This window comes from Marmota flaviventris, chromosome 4 (genome assembly GCF_047511675.1).
Source record: "Marmota flaviventris isolate mMarFla1 chromosome 4, mMarFla1.hap1, whole genome shotgun sequence".
Taxonomy (NCBI): domain Eukaryota; kingdom Metazoa; phylum Chordata; class Mammalia; order Rodentia; family Sciuridae; genus Marmota; species Marmota flaviventris.
The window spans coordinates 26310928-26326444 of NC_092501.1; the positions used below are offsets into that span (position 1 = coordinate 26310928).

Consider the following 15517-nt stretch of genomic DNA (forward strand, 5'->3'; position numbering starts at 1 on the left):
ACTTACCCGTTGTAATGATGTCAGAGACAGAGGTTAGCAGATGGTGGCAGCAGCAATGAGACCTGACATGTTCTAATGACTCCCTCCTTTCCACCCTTGCTGGCCAAGCTGATAGAGGGGCAGGGGTTTTCTTGAGGTATTTAAGGAGGGGGCCAAGGGAAATCGGGGGGCCCCCAGGTGCCGATGAGGCCTGTGACCTTTGCTGCTATAATATCAGTGTTTCACAAGCAGGGCGGTTCAGGAGCCCACTTGCAGCCCATCAAAAATTGATTTAATTGCAATTTTTCCTCCAATTAGGAGCAGTGGAGCCTGACTAATTGGAGTAATAGAGAGTAATAAGGCTCAGATAAAAAGCCTTCCTCGGCTGCCTTTGTATCTCGTGTCAGTGCCTGTCAGAGGTCAGAGAGCTTGCATATTCTATTAGGCAGCCTGGCCTTCATTTGTACAAATTAGTTTACCCAACAGTAATTAAAATGCCAATGCGGGTTAAAGAGAACTGAATACACTTGATGGGCATGTTGGTGAATGATGTGACAGCTCTGGTGGCCTCCCTTGCCAAAGTGTGTCAGCCCAGGCTCAGAGGCTGCTGGGGCCTGGGCCAGCTGGGCGGCTCCAGGCCAGCCACGGGCACAGCCGCTGATCACACCACTTCTGCCACTGTGTCTCCAAGCCAGGCTCTTCTTTCTTCTTCAGGTGAAATCATTTGTTTGTTTGTTGCTTCATTCATTCAATAAGCATTTGAGTTTTCAATATATTAGGCATTATGCACAATATAATGTTGGGACACAAATAAGACTTGAATTGTAGCCCAGATAAGAGTGGTAAGTGGTGATATGAAAGCTTGGGCTCTAGAATCCAGACTGGCCAGAGTCCAATTTCAGTCCTACTGGTCACTACTTGTGTGAGCTAGAGCAATTTTCATTACCTCTCTAAGCTTCAGTTTCCTCATCTGTAAAATGAATGTTATGAGGATTAAGTAGAATAATGTTTTTGAAACACTTACTCAGTGCCTGAAAATAGTAGGTGCTCCATAAATTAGTCATCATCAGTATCTTGGGAGATTGATTCCAAGATACTAACTCCCCATCAGTGCCCAAATCTGCAGATGTTTAAGTTCCTTATATAAAATGACATAGTACTTGGATGTGACCCATGTACATCCTCCCATGTACTCCTCCCATGTACCTTATTTATTTATTTTGGTAGTGGGGTTGAACCCAGGGGCAATTTCTCACTGAGCCACGTCCCCAGCTCTTTTTATTTTTTGAGACATGTTCTCACTAAGTTGCTTAGGGTCTTGCTAAATTGCTGAGGCTGGTTTTGAGCTTGTGATCCTCCTGCCTCAGCTTCCTGACTTTCTGGGATTACAGGTGAGTACCACTGCACCAGGCTCCCATATACTTTAAATCAGTTTTAGATTATTTCCTAATGTGTTATGTAAATAGTTGTTATATTGTGGTTTTTTTTTTTTTTTTTGGTGTGTGTGGGGGGGGGGGGTGTGGGGGGTGTGTGTGGTGGTAGGGATTGAACCCAGAGCCTAATGCATGCAAGGAAAGCACTCTACCAACTGAGCTACATCCCCAGCTCACATAGTTGAGGAAAAGAAAGCCATGCTCTGTAAAGATGCAATCTTTTTTTTTTTTTTTTCTGAATGTTTTTGACCAATGGTTGGTTGAATTCATGGAGGCAGAACCCATAGATATGCAGGGCTGATTGTACTAGTGTTGTTAAAACAGCCTAAACTGATGCAAAAGCAGTGACAGTCTACTTTCCTTTCAGTCTCTCCATGCCCAATTCATTTTACTTTCCCTCTCACCTTCCTCTTCCTCTTTTAGTGTCTTGTTACCATCTGTTCTTCAACTTATATACAGAATCCCTAATTGTCCTGGTGTCTTTCTTGATGTGAGGACTTCTGTGTCTACTTCTTGGGCTGTGATAGCATCTGTGATGCCAGGCTCACCTGAGCTTGAGCTAGGGGACAAGTACAGTAGGTTGAAAATCTGGAGAAGATCTGTGACAGGATGAGAAATTGTAGAAAACTGGCTTTAGGTAAGGAATTTCTGGTCCAAAAAGGAATGACTTTTGGACCATCTGGCTAAGAGAGTGCCTGTATTTGCGTGAGCATGTATGGATGTGTGTTGACACTGGTTTTAGATACTGTTAGTATTTCTTTTGAGGTTCTTATGAGGGATTTCTCTCACAACCATGTGTAACAGTCAGGTGTCATTCAGATTTCAGTATTTGGTGATTTGGGGGTATTCCTTCAAGAAGTAGAAGGAGCTGGTGCTGGGGATATAGCTCAATTGGTAGAGTGCTTGACTCCCATGCCCAAGACCCTGGGTTCAATCCCCAGCACCACCTAAAAAAAAGGGAGCTGGGCCCAGGGTAATATCTGTGATCCCAGATACACTGGAGACTTAAGCAGAAAGATCACAAATTTGAGGCCAGCCTGGGCAACTTGGAGACCCTGTCTCAAAATAAAGTAAAAAGGACTGGGGGATGTAGCTCAGTGGTAGAATCCTTGCCAAGCATTTGCAAGGTCCTGAGTTCAATCTCTAGTATCACCAAAAAAATAAAAAGGCAGGGGCTGGGGTTGTGGCTCAGCGGTAGAGCGCTCGCCTAGCACATGTGGGGCGCTGGGTTCGATCCTTAGCACCACATAAAAATAAAATAAAGATATTGTGTCCAACTACAACTGAAAAACAAAATATTTTTTAAAAATAAATAAATAAATAAAAAGGCAGCAGTGGAACCACCTTCTCAGCCCACATGACTGACTTCTTGAGCTATGTTGGCTTTGGGCCCTGGAAGGCCCTTTCTGTGCAATTCCACAGATTTGTGTGAAGTTCCTCCTCTGGGTCATGTACTGCTGAGCTCTGAAGTACACATGACAGTTCCTTAGGAGGAGCCATAGAAGGAATGACATGTGTTTTCATTTTGTAGTTCTACAGATTTCTTGAACCGTTGACGTGCTTAGTATCAGGCCCAGCACAGTAAAGGATGTGGAAAGAATAGGTGCTGATGTCAGGTAGATGCCAAGGGTGCAGGAGACCAGACCACGGTGTTACATTGGGCACAAGGGCTGTGGAGCTTAGAGAACTGAGGGTGATGGAGCCATCCGTGAGGAACAAACCCCACCCATAGCCCCTTTCAAAGTACCCTTTCTGGACAGTATGGAGGGTGCCAACCGTGTATGCAGCAGGTTCTATGTACAGCCACAGAATCCTGGCGTGTTCCCTGAAGCTGGGCTGTTGCTTCATTTCCCTTTCTCTACAATGGGAATAATGACTTGTATTTCATGGGCTCACTGGGATGTGAAACATCTTTTGGGTTTGCCCAAGTAGTGAATCCCTTCCCTTCTTCTGCCCCACGTGTCTGTTGCAAGCTCTGGGACACTGCACTTGAGCTTACCCTTTTTTATCATCCGATTTTGAATCTCGCTGCTCTGTGGCTTTTACCTCATTCTTCCTAATGACTGTAGGAACTGGGGAGTGGGGTGGGGAGCAAGCATGGCCACAAGTAGTGGGAAATAGTTCTAGGTGTGCAGGATTGTGTCTACAGGCAGTCTGACCCTTAGTGCCCCAGGCAGTCCCTGGTTTGGATGTGAGTCCTGGTGTCCCCCAGCAGGATCTGGCTCAAGGTATGCTAAACTGTTGCTCACATAGTTTTTTTTTTTTTTACTGAGTGTTATATTTCATTAAACTCTTAAGTCTTCATAAGTCCCTTGAAAACACTCTTCTTTATCTCCCTTCCTGTTTCACAGTAGCTAGGCAAGAGGAAAGGATAGCTTTTAGAGAGAAACGGTGATAGGTATTATGACCAGGCAATTAAGAAAGCCCTTCATAGGATATGAAGGTGAGGGGCTCTTCTGTTAGTGGCAGATGGTTATGGGTAGATATGGGTGAGTATAGGACAGGAATCCCTGAGAAGGGGTATGGCGTCCCCATCCCACCCCCACCCTGCCTGCTGAGAGGTCAGATTTGGGGGTGTGGCAAGAATTAAAGTTCTACACTCCACCCCGCCCCCATTGACTTACCTTGACACTAATTTAGGCCTGTGGCTAACCAGAGGCCTGCTGTAGGCCTCCTTAAGATGTCTGTCTGCATTGGCACCCTCCACCTGGTCCCTACTCCTCAAAATTTAGAGAACCCAATTGCCCGCTCCAATGATTTCCAAGTGGCTATTATGTTTCCAACTTAAGGTAATTGGCTTTACCAATTATTAATAGATTACCCAAAAGAGAAAAGTATGGTGGGAGGGAGGTGAGGGCCACACCTCCTGATTTTGTAGTTTGGATCTTCAATGTCCAGTGGATGCTTCCTAGCCTGGGAGTTGCTTGGGGCATGGCAGGAGTGGTTGTTTTGGCACTGCTGCTCTACAGTATAGTGGCTGCTGGCAATCCTGTAGGTCAAGAGGAAGCTGGGATGATAGAGCATGTCCCTGGAGGAAGTCTTGACTTGAGGCACAAGGGCCCCAGGGTGTCTCATATGGCTTTGTTATCAGCTTGGGACTGACAAGCCACACCACCCTGCAATTTGGATGGTAAATCAGCAGCTTGGCTAATGCCTGCCCTAACATCTCCCTTATCAGCAACAGCAGCCAGCTCCCCAGTCCAGCCCAAGCCACTGGTTTCTTGAGAGTCCTTCCTGTAGAAATCCATTTCTCACTGACAGGCCTGGGAGTAGAGCACAGGTGCTGGACTGGGCAGATGGGCTCCTGCCTCACATTGCCAACGTGTCATTAGTATATCCAGTCTCTCTTGCCCCATACAAGACAAGTAGAGACATGGCCTATCCCTGCCCCAGGGCCCCTGAATGACACAATTGCTTTTAATTTTCCTGTTTGGCCTTAGATTTTCAAGCCTAGGTTTCCTGAAGGCAACTCCCCATCCCTTGTGTGTTGCTGCTGCCAAATTCTCAAACAAAGGACTGGTCTGGCTCATAGGTTCAAGTTCTAGTCCTAGCACTATGGATAGCCTGGCTTATTACATTGACCCTTCCCACACAGTTCATGTCTCCACTTAAAATAAAACTATGCAGATTATACGTTGAGTCTTTAGGGGTTTAAGAGACACTTAGAAAAACATGGCCAGCATACTTCTCACCTGCATCTTGGCAACTTTGGACAGTACCTTTGGAGGACTTTTCCTGACTCCCATCCCACTCCCCTGACCACTTGATCCCTCACGTGTCCAGCCTGTGTATTAGCATAAACTTATCTGTAGGATTTACTTACCTTTCCTCTTTGTCCTTTTCTCAGTTTGATACATTTATACCTGCCCGTGCTTATCCCATATTGCCAGGTTCCCTCACTTCTTAAACCATTCAGGAATGCTCCAGTCACCCCTGCCTCTAACTAGGGCATCACCTACTAGCCTCCAATTGTGTGTTCCCATGAGGCTTTTTTTTTTTTTTTTTTTTTTGGTGGTACTGGGAATCGAACCCAGGGACTTGTGCATGCAAGGCAAGTACTCTACCAACTGAGCTATATCCCCAGCCCCCCATGAGGCCTTTTCTGGGCTGTGGCGTGTGCTCTTGTGTTCATACAACTGCAGCCTGACAGGCTTGCTCCCTTGGGCCCAGAATGGAACATCTAGAGGTCTGTTTTATGGTGGGCAGAGACCACTCAACCCAGTGTGAGTAGTAGGCTCATCTATGATTTTTTTTTTATACCTTTACTTTATTTTTTCACTTTTATGTAGTGCTGAAGATTGAACCCAGGGCCTCCCACATGCTAGGCAAGCACTCTACAGCTGAGCCACAACCCCAGCCCCTCAGCTATGATTGAACCCAAAGGTCCTCTGTCCAGGCAGCCCTGGGAGTCTGCAGCCCTCCCCTTCCAAGCTGTCTTCCCATGATTGCTCTGATCACTCTCAGCTGCTTTTCATTCTGGATTAACTCCACCATCCACTAGGAAACAAGCCCTGCATTTTCCACTGTGTGGCCATTTTCGACACAAGTTCTGACAAGCCAGATCTAACTCTGTTCTCTTTTTGTTTGGCAGCTCTTTTGTGACAGGGACAGCTTGTTGTGGGCACTTCTCACCCCTAAGAATCTGGGACCTCAACAGGTAAGATTCCTGAGCCCACCATGGCATCCAGTGGGAGGTGGAGCTGGAATAACTGGGGAGGCAAAGGAAAGAGCTAGCAGAGCCAGCCCTGCCTCAGTTTGCCAAGTGGTCCTGGGGAGGAGGCTAGAGAAGATTCTGGCCTGAAACCTACTGGCAACCTCCATGGTGGTGCCTTCTGATGTGGAGTCATTTGGGGTTAGATTGAGGAGAATATTGAAGTAATTTGTAACAAGGAAATAATTTCATATGGAATTTGTGATAACAATTTGGAATTATGATATCCTCTCTTAGGAGTTACTGGCTACATGATTACATAAAATCCCATTTATCCTCAGGTGATTTTTGTAAAAGAAATTGTGGAGGTGGTTTATAGAATCTATAAAAACAATTATACAGAACAATTAAAATACATCTAGGTTTTATTCCTTGCTTTGGTAGGCTTGACACTGTCCCATCTGATTATCTAACATTCTGTTATTAAAAAAAAAAAACTTTTATTTTGAAATAATTATATATGCATAGAGTTACAAAGGTAACTTAAATACTCATTAACATCTTACATAATATAGTATAATGTCAAAACTAGGGAATTGGCATGGATGCAATCCACTGTCCTTTATTTCAATTGTGAATGTATGTGTAATTCTATGCAGTTTATTACATGTGAAGATTCATGTGCTCACTTCCACAATCAATATACAGAACTATCTGTTCCATTAGCACAAATATCCCTCATCCACCCCTTCACAGTTATACCATTCCCTCTTGTCTGTAACTCCTGGCAACCACTTCTGTGTTCTCCATCTAATTTTGTCATTTTGAAGATGTTACATAAATGGAATCACACAGTATGTTACCTTTTGTGACTGGTTCTTTAAAAAATTTAGCACACTTTCTGTGAGACTCATGGAAGTACTGCATGTATCAGTAGCTTATTTCCTCTTTTTTTCTGAGTAGTGTTCCATGGTGTGGATGCACCCAAGTTTCTTTCTCCATTAAAGAACATCAATCCTTTGAAGTGCACTTAGGTTGTTTTCAATTTTTTGACTATTGCAGATAAAGCTGTTAAGAACATGGGGCTAGGGGTGTGGCTCAACCAGTAACGTGCTCGCCTGGCATGCGTGGGGCGCTGGGTTCTATCCTCAGCACCACATAAAAATAAAATAATAAAGATGTTGTGTCCACCGAAAACTAAAAAATAAATATTAAAAAATTTAAAAAAAACATATGTGATAGGTTTTTATGTGGATGCACATTTTTTTAGAGAGAGAGAGAGAGAGAGAGAATTTATTTATTTATTTTTTTTTAGCTTTCGGTGGACACAACATCTTTGTTTGTATGTGGTGCTGAGGATCGAACCCGGGCCGCACGCATGCCAGGCGAGCGCGCTACCGTTTGAGCCACATCCCCAGCCCTCGATGCACGTTTTTAAAAATTTTTAAATTCTTTTTAGTTACACACGACAGTAGAATGTATTTGCACTTATTATAAAGTTATGGAGTATAATTTCCCAGTCTTGTGGTTGTACAGGATATGGAGTTACACTGGTTGGGTATTCATATATGAACATAGCAAAGTTATGTCTGATTCATTCTACTGTCTTTCCTATTCCCTTCCCCCACCCCTTCCCTTCATTTCTCCTTTGTCTAATACAATGAACTTCTATTCTTCCCTCCCCTGCCCTTATTGTGTATTAGCATCATCATATCAGAGAGGATATTTGGCCTTGGTTTTTTTGAGGATTGGCTTATTTCACTTAGAATGATGCTCTCCAGTTCCATCCATTTACCTACAAATGCCATAGTTTCCTTCTTCTTTATGGCTGAGTAATAGTCCATTGTGTATTTATACCATAGTTTCTTTATCCACTCATCTGTTGAAGGGCACCTAGGTTGGTTCCAAATCTTAGCTATTGTGAACTGAGTTGTTTAAACATTGATGCGGCCACATCACTAGAGTAGGCTGACTTTAAGTCCTTTGGGTATGTGCTGAGGAGTGGGATAACTGGATCAAATGGTGGTTCTATTCCAAGTTTTCTAAGAAATCTCCATATTGCTTTCCAAAGTGGTTACACTGATTTGCAGTCCCATCAGCAGAGTATGAGTGTACCTTTTCCCCCACATCCTCACCAACAGTTATTGGTATTTATATTCTTGATAGTTGCCATTCTTTTTCTTTTAATATTTATTTTTTAGTTTTAGGTGGACACAGCATCTTTATTTTTTTAAAATTTTTTACGTGGTGCTGAGAGTTGAACCCAGTACCTCACGCATGCCTTGTGACCGTGCTACCACTTGAGCCACATCCCCAGCCCAGATAATTGCCATTCTTACTGGAGTGAGACGAAATCTCAGTGCATTAATTTGCATTTCTCTAACTGCTAGAAATGTTGAACATTTTTTCATATATTTGTTGACCAGTAGTATTTCTTGTTCTGTGAAGTGTCTGTGCAGTTCCTTTGCCCATTTATTGATTGGGTTATTTGTGGGTTTTTTTTTTTTTTTATGTCAAGTTTTTTGAGTTCTTTGTATATCCTGGAGACTAATGCTCTGAGGTGCAGATGGCAAATATTTTCTCCCATTCTCTAGGCTTTCTCTTCATGTTCTTGATTGTTTGCTGTGAAGAACCTTTTTAGTTTGATACCATCCCATTTATTGATTCTTAATTTTACATCTTACACTTTAGGAGTCTTATTGAGGAATTCCGTTCCTAAGCCGACATGATGTGATTTGCTCCTACTTTTTCTTCTCATAGGTGCAGGGTCTCTGGTCTAATGCCTAGGTCCTTGAGCCACTTTGAGTTTAATTTTGTACAGGGTAATAGAAAGGGGTTTAATTTCATTTTGCTACATGTGGATTTCCAGTTTTGTGGGTGCATATTTTCATTTCTCTGGGATAAATGTGCTAGGTTGTTTGATAAGTGTATGTTTGGTTTTTTTCTGTCCAACTTTTTCAGAGTATCAATATCATTTTACATTTCTACCAGCAATGTATGAGAGATTCTTTACATTTTTACCAGCATTTGATATTGTCATTATTTTTTATTTTAGCTGTTGTATAATAGGTATCTTATCCTGGTTTTTATTTGGGGAGGGTACTGGGAATTGAACTCAGGGGAACTCGACCATTGAGCCACATCCCCAGTCCTATTTTGTATTTTATTTAGAGACAGAGCCTCATTTTGCTGAGGCTGGCTTTGAACTCATGACCCTCCTGCTTCAGCCTCCAAGCCACTGGGATCATAAGTGTGCACTACCATACCTGGCTCATCTTGGTTTTAACTGCAGTTTTGCTAGTAGCTGATGATATTGAACATATTTCCATATGTTTATTTACTATTTGCATGTTCTGCTTATTAGCAAAATATCTGACCATGTCTTGGCCCACTGGTTGTTTGCTTTTTTTACTGATGACTTTTGTACATTCTTTATATATTCTAGACATTAGTTCTTTGCAAATTAGTGGTTTGCAAATATCTTCTCCTAATCTATAGCTTAATGTGTAGTTTAATGCATTTCTGCAGAACAGGTTTTAAATTTTGATCCAGTCCAAATTATTGACTTTTTTTTCCTTATTGATTATACCTTTAAGTCTAAAGACTTTTCAGTTAGCCCTGAGTTTTTTTTTTTTTTTCTCCACAATTTTTATTGGTACATTATAGTTGTACATAATGCTGGGATTTGTTGCTACACATTCTTACATGCACACAGTATAACAATAATTTGGCCAATATCATTCCCAGTATTTCCCTTTTCCCTTCCCTCCTCTCTCCTCCTGGTCCCTTTCCTGTACTCTACTGATCTTCTTTCCATTTTCATGAGATTTCATGAAATCTCCTTTTCCTTTTTCCTCTCTAGCTTTCACATATGAGAGAAAACACATGACCCTATTTATTTCACTTAACCAAATATTCTCAAGTTCCATCCATTTTCCTTTAAATAACATATTTAATTTTCTTTTCTTTTTAAAGAGAGAGAGATTTTTATTTATTTATTTTTTAGTTTTTGGCGGACACAACATCTTTGTTTGTATGTGGTGCTGAGGATCGAACCCGTGCCGCATGCATGCCAGGTGAGCGTGCTACTGCTTGAGCCACATCCCCAGCCCAATTTCATTTTCTTTATCCATTCATTTGTTGATGGACACCGAGGCTGGCTCTGTAGCTTTAGCCCTGAATTTTAAATGCCAAAATTTACAGTAGCAGTGAAGGTGTGTTTCTTGCCAGTCTCTTCCTCTGGTTGATCTAGTTTTGTCTTCTCCTTTTCTTTCCACTTCCCTAGGGAAGTGTTCATAAGGTCTTCTTTCTGAAAAGTCCATTCTGTTATTAATCTTTCCAAAAGTTTTTTTGTAATACAAAATGTTTTAATTAAAAATGGTTTTTCCTATAACATCCTCTTCTAGTAGTCATCCAAGAACAGGGATGGAAAACTGAGTACATCCCCAAACAGAACACTGCATCTCCAGGTTGCCCTGGGTGTTAGGACGCTTACCCCTCATTAAGGCCATTTGCTTCCTAGAGCTTGATCCTGGACAAGCAGCAGCTGAACCTCTCCCTTGAAGGATAGGCTGTAGATGTCTGAATTGGTTCTGCTTTTCCAGGGTCCTCTTTTTCAGAAGAAAAAAAATCTAGGTTCTTCAGGTTTTCCTTATGGACACAGTAGAACAATTAGCCATAGTGTTATAAGTAACAAAGACCTAATTTAAAATGGCTCAAGCAATAATGGAATTATTATGATCTTAGATGACAAGGAGCAGAAGTTGGGTGGTTGGGTGGTTCCAGGGTTGATAAGTTCAGTAGTTGGAGGCCACAAAGGACAGTATTCACTCAGCTTTCTACTATGTTGCCCTGGTCACAGTGGCTTTTGCCCCTCCTTTCAGATTTGTTTAGAGCAGCTGCACTAACTCATAAGGCAACACTCAAAGGGAAGACGGAAAGAAGACACATCCCTGCCTGGGCCCCTTTTTATGATGAAGAAGCTTTTGCTAGGACCCCCTGAGCAGACTTCTCCTCACATCTAGTAGCCAAAATTGTGTTCCATTGCTCACTATAAACCACACCCTGGCAAGGGGAAGAGCCAGCTTCCCCTACACACTGGCAACACAAGGGAGGAGGGCAGGTGTGGCTCAGAGTCATTGTGTGGTAAACAAGAACAAGTCTGAGGAATAGCTGGAATAGTGTGGGGATCACACTGGCTCTAGGACCACTTTTATCCCTCTGAGTACTGAGGAGACCAGATGTGGTTGGTGAGTGCAGGTGCTATCACCTCCCTCATTTTAGATCTACTTTTGTTTGTGTAGCCAATGGTCATGTTGTACCATTACCAGCCTAGCTAAAACTTGGGTCTCAGACCTCTGAGATGTTGGCATCCTACAGCCTGTGAAACTTGTTCCCATGAGTTTACTCCTGAGCTCTTGCCACTCCTGGTCCTTCTTGCTTCTAAAAGGAGCTGAGCTAGGAGGAGCCCTCCCTAGTGGGAAGAAGCACGCCAGGACCAGGTCATGGGCCTGGAAGCTGCGAGGAGCTCTGCAGGGAGCTTTGCTGTGTGGCCAGAGCTTTTTTCCAGAACTACTCCACTAGGTCTGTGATCTTGAGCTGCTCTGGGCTTCAGTTTCCACAGTGGGAACTTAAAAAATGGAAAATAATTACCCCTACCTAACAGAATGAATATGAACAAAGTTATTGTAAAAAAGTGCCCCACCTCAGGGACACTCAACCAGTGCAAGCTCTGTCCTCCTTCCCGCCTCCTCCCCACCCACAGCTGTTTCCACACCAGTACCCTGGAGTTTGTGGAGGCCTAGCTTTTTAATCCTCAAAATACCTGTGACATTGTGACCAGTGGAAGAGAAAAGAAAACTGCTGACCTTGTGGCACAAAAAAAAAAGTTCTTTCCAGGAAGGCTGTGGGTCACAGATGAGCACTTCTGTCAAAAGCCAGCTTCATTTAGTCATGTCACTGAGTTTTTAGGCTTAGCATCATCACTTGTCTGTGTGTAGGATGGCATACAACTGGGCAGTGCGAGCTGGGTGTACCACCATGGCCCAGCATCATCTTGAAGACTAGCTTGTCTTTGAGCTGCCTGGTTACCTTGAAGGGGACTTATGGAATGGACGGAATTCTAAAGCACCAACTCTTCGAATGTCATTCTCCTTAGACCTCACCAGCCACAAACACTGGGTCATTACTGCCTCCAGAATGAACCCAAATGAAAATGGGCACGAGACAGCTGCAGCCTTGATTCTTACTGGAGTCAGATAAGATTCAGCCACTCCATCCCCTGGCTGGCCTGTAGGTCCTGCATGTGGCAGGACTCCCCTGGGCATCACTTGGCACTGCCTTCTCTCCAGTCCCCAAGACTCTCCTCCTCACCTCTGGGAGGAACTGGGACTTGTATAAACATCTTTCCTATCCTCAGTGGGGGTTGAGGGAGTGAGGAGAGATGCCCTGGTGCAGGTGCCTGCTTTCCGTGGGAGGAAATGGATGGACAGGATGACTCTCCAGAGCTGTCTTTCCCAGAGAAGCCCAAGCAGATAATAAAGCCATGTAGAAAATAGGATTAAGGTAATGACCAGGCAGGACCCAGTTTGATCTTTCAATAACACCAAAGCCTGACTGACAGGCGACCTGCAAGGTGGAGCAGCATTGCCGGCAGGACTCGGGTGGTGGTGTGCTGCTCTGGCTGGATTTTTTGCTTTTAACTTGTCACCACTGAAACCTGAGTAGCTCCTGGATTTTCTTTCATGTGTGTGCTGTGACTTGAGTGGAGGGGGCATCCTGCAGGGGCAGTTATACTCTGAGCATCTAGGCTGCCCTCAGGATGGTGGGGGCTGGGACACCTTTTAAGGGGCAGGCATCCTGTATTCCCATCTGTGGAACCATAGCTCACACCTGTGCATCTCTCAGGTACCCTTCCTCGGGCAGCCTACACACTGAGTGATTGGAGACTCCTTTCAGTGTCTTCCTAGCTCCCCTGGCCCTTCATTCCATCAAAACCTCTAGGGACTATTTTCCACATGGACTAAGCAGGGTGGGGTGGAAGAGCACACAGTCATTGTGTAGGTGGCAAGAGGCCTGGCTGTCCCCCTTTCCCTTTCTAGAGCTGAGCTCTATGGAGTAGGGCCTGAGGACAGGGAATTTCTAATCTGTCTAGATAATAAAAATGAAGTCCTTTACCCAACCTTGAGATGCTGCTGGAGGTTCCTGTTTCTGATGGTCAATGGTCTTCAAGACTAGTTTTCAACCCTCAATTGCCAGTAACTCCTACACCTCCATCTTGGTAGACTCTGGTGATAGCCAACAGCTGAAATAGCTCCAGCTTGGCCCTGTGGTCCTGTCAGACCTCAAGAAACTATGCCAAAGTTCCTTGAGGCCTGGTGGTCTCTGTCTGCATTTCACCAGGGCCCTTGAGTAGGCCCTAGGGAAGGTGCTAGGTGTTGATTGTGTGGGTACACCTGTCAGTGGCTGGAAGGTCTGTGTGGGTCTGATGAGCCAGGCATCCCTTACCCCCTGTTGACTTGCTTTTGCTGTGGGTTTACTTTTTTGTCAAGGGGCATTTGAACTGGAGCTAGCATTGGTGCTGACAGCAGGGCATACCTCCTTGCCCCAGTAGCTGTGGGCAGGTGAGCTTCAAGATGAAGAGGTTTGGGCTGGGATTATGGCTCAGTGGTAGAAGGCTCCCCTAGCATGGGCGGGACCCTGGTTCGATCCTCAGCACCACATTAAAAAAAAAAAAAATAAAAGGTATTGTGTTGTGTCCATCTACACCTAAAAAAAAAAAAAAAAAAGATGAAGAGGCTGGTGATCCCAGATCTGAAGGGTATCACAGAGGGGCCAGCTACAGCCCTAAGTCATTCTGAGGACTATGAAGTAGGGCAAGGGGGTTTTGGTACTTGGCTACTTCAGAGCATTGAGTCCTCATCTGGATACCATTGCCCTGTATGTAGCATACTCTTGCACATCCCCTGTGTCTTGCTTCCCTTTGGGCCAGGGCCATCCTGTTTCCCATTATGCTTTTCGTTTCCATCTTAAAGCCCCTAAATCTCTTCCTTCTCAATAAGGGTAGGAGCAGAATAGGCTTTCCACCCATTCTAACAGGTACCCTTTATTTCCCCGCTGAGCCTTTGCTCAAGCTGACTCCATGAATATTCCACATAAGGAAACCTGCTCAGATGTCAGTTTGAACAGTGCCCCATCATGAAGCCCTGTTTGAGCTGATCTATACCTGGAATTTGTGCCCTTTTCCACTGTTCAACTTGTTAGCACACTCATAAGGCCATCAGGTTGTTCACAGGTATGGCCTGACCTATCTGCCTCTCTGAGCTGGGAACCCATCTTGATCTTCTTGCACGGGCACAGGACATTAATATGGGGCATCTGATGGCATTTGGAATGGCAAGGGGCACCTTGTTAAAGGCGGCAATGGGCAGGCTGGCTGCTCTTGAGGGTACCATCTATACATATACCACCCAGGTGTGACTTTGTCTTTGCCCCTGGCCCTATGCCCCTCCCTGTGCAGGGACCTGGCCTTCAGTCAGGCTGATTACTGGAATTGCCCTTCTTTTAAGTACCTGCCTTCTCCTTTGAAAGTATTACTGACAGCTTTTTTCATTCTCTTTTTTTCTTTACCTCTTTAAGGAACCCTGTAATTTCTTTTTCTCTCCCCCCTTTCCTTTTTCTTTCTTGTCTCCTCTGTCTCCCTAAACTCTTTGAAATTGGCTCTCTGCCCACTGACACCAAACTGATACTTTGCGTTTCACTTCTCCTTATCCCTTTATGGCAACAGATGTTGAAATTTTGTATCCTTTTATCTGCCCGGCTGTCCCTTCCTGTAATTACGATCCCCTTGTTAGCAGTACAAAGTGGGCTGCCCGGCTGCCCGGCTGCCTGGCCTTTGAGCCATTGTGTCTGAACATGTGTGTGTGGTGGGTACTGGGGTGTGTGCACACACACATACATGCATGTGAGAAGCTATGTACTTGGAAGGGCCCTTTCTCTCTTACCTGAAGGGACTGGGACCAATGAAATTTCCCCAGTTTCCACTCCTCCACTGTAATGTTTGGGATGTTTCTTTGATTCTGTCACTTACCTCACTGGAGGACTAGCCTCGGGGTACCTGGGATGTGGACAGTCCTGCAAAGCACAGGTGAGACTTGCAGGTGGCCCTGGGTGTGTGTGTGTCTGTTGGGGCAAAGTTCTTGGGCAGCTGAACAGAGGACATTGAGGGCACTGAGACAGGGTAGGCACATTCCCCAGGGGAAGTACCATGACTAGAGCATGCACTCCAGAGAGTACAGACTTGACTTGGCTGTTTACTAGGCGTGCAACCTCTAAGCCTTAGTTTGCTCATCAATAAAATGGGTTAAGCTACCTTATAGGTCTGGTTAAAGGGTCACATGAGCTGGTCTGTGTGAGGCACTCCATAATACAGGACACACATAAGAATTCACCTGAG

General features: G+C 44.4%; 1 protein-coding gene and 1 non-coding gene across 2 annotated transcripts in view; one reads left to right on the plus strand and one right to left on the minus strand.

Moving 5' to 3' along the window:
* Window positions 1-15517, plus strand: part of Fbxw4 (F-box and WD repeat domain containing 4) — an 86831-nt gene that overhangs the window by 66465 nt on the left and 4849 nt on the right. The window contains exon 6 of the mRNA XM_027929979.2: window positions 6004-6069. Within this exon, the coding sequence (XP_027785780.2) occupies window positions 6004-6069 (66 nt within the window). The remainder of the gene's footprint in view (window positions 1-6003; window positions 6070-15517) is intronic.
* On the minus strand, window positions 5422-5494 carry Trnaa-ugc (transfer RNA alanine (anticodon UGC)). The gene has a single exon. It is a non-coding gene; the product is annotated as a tRNA-Ala (tRNA).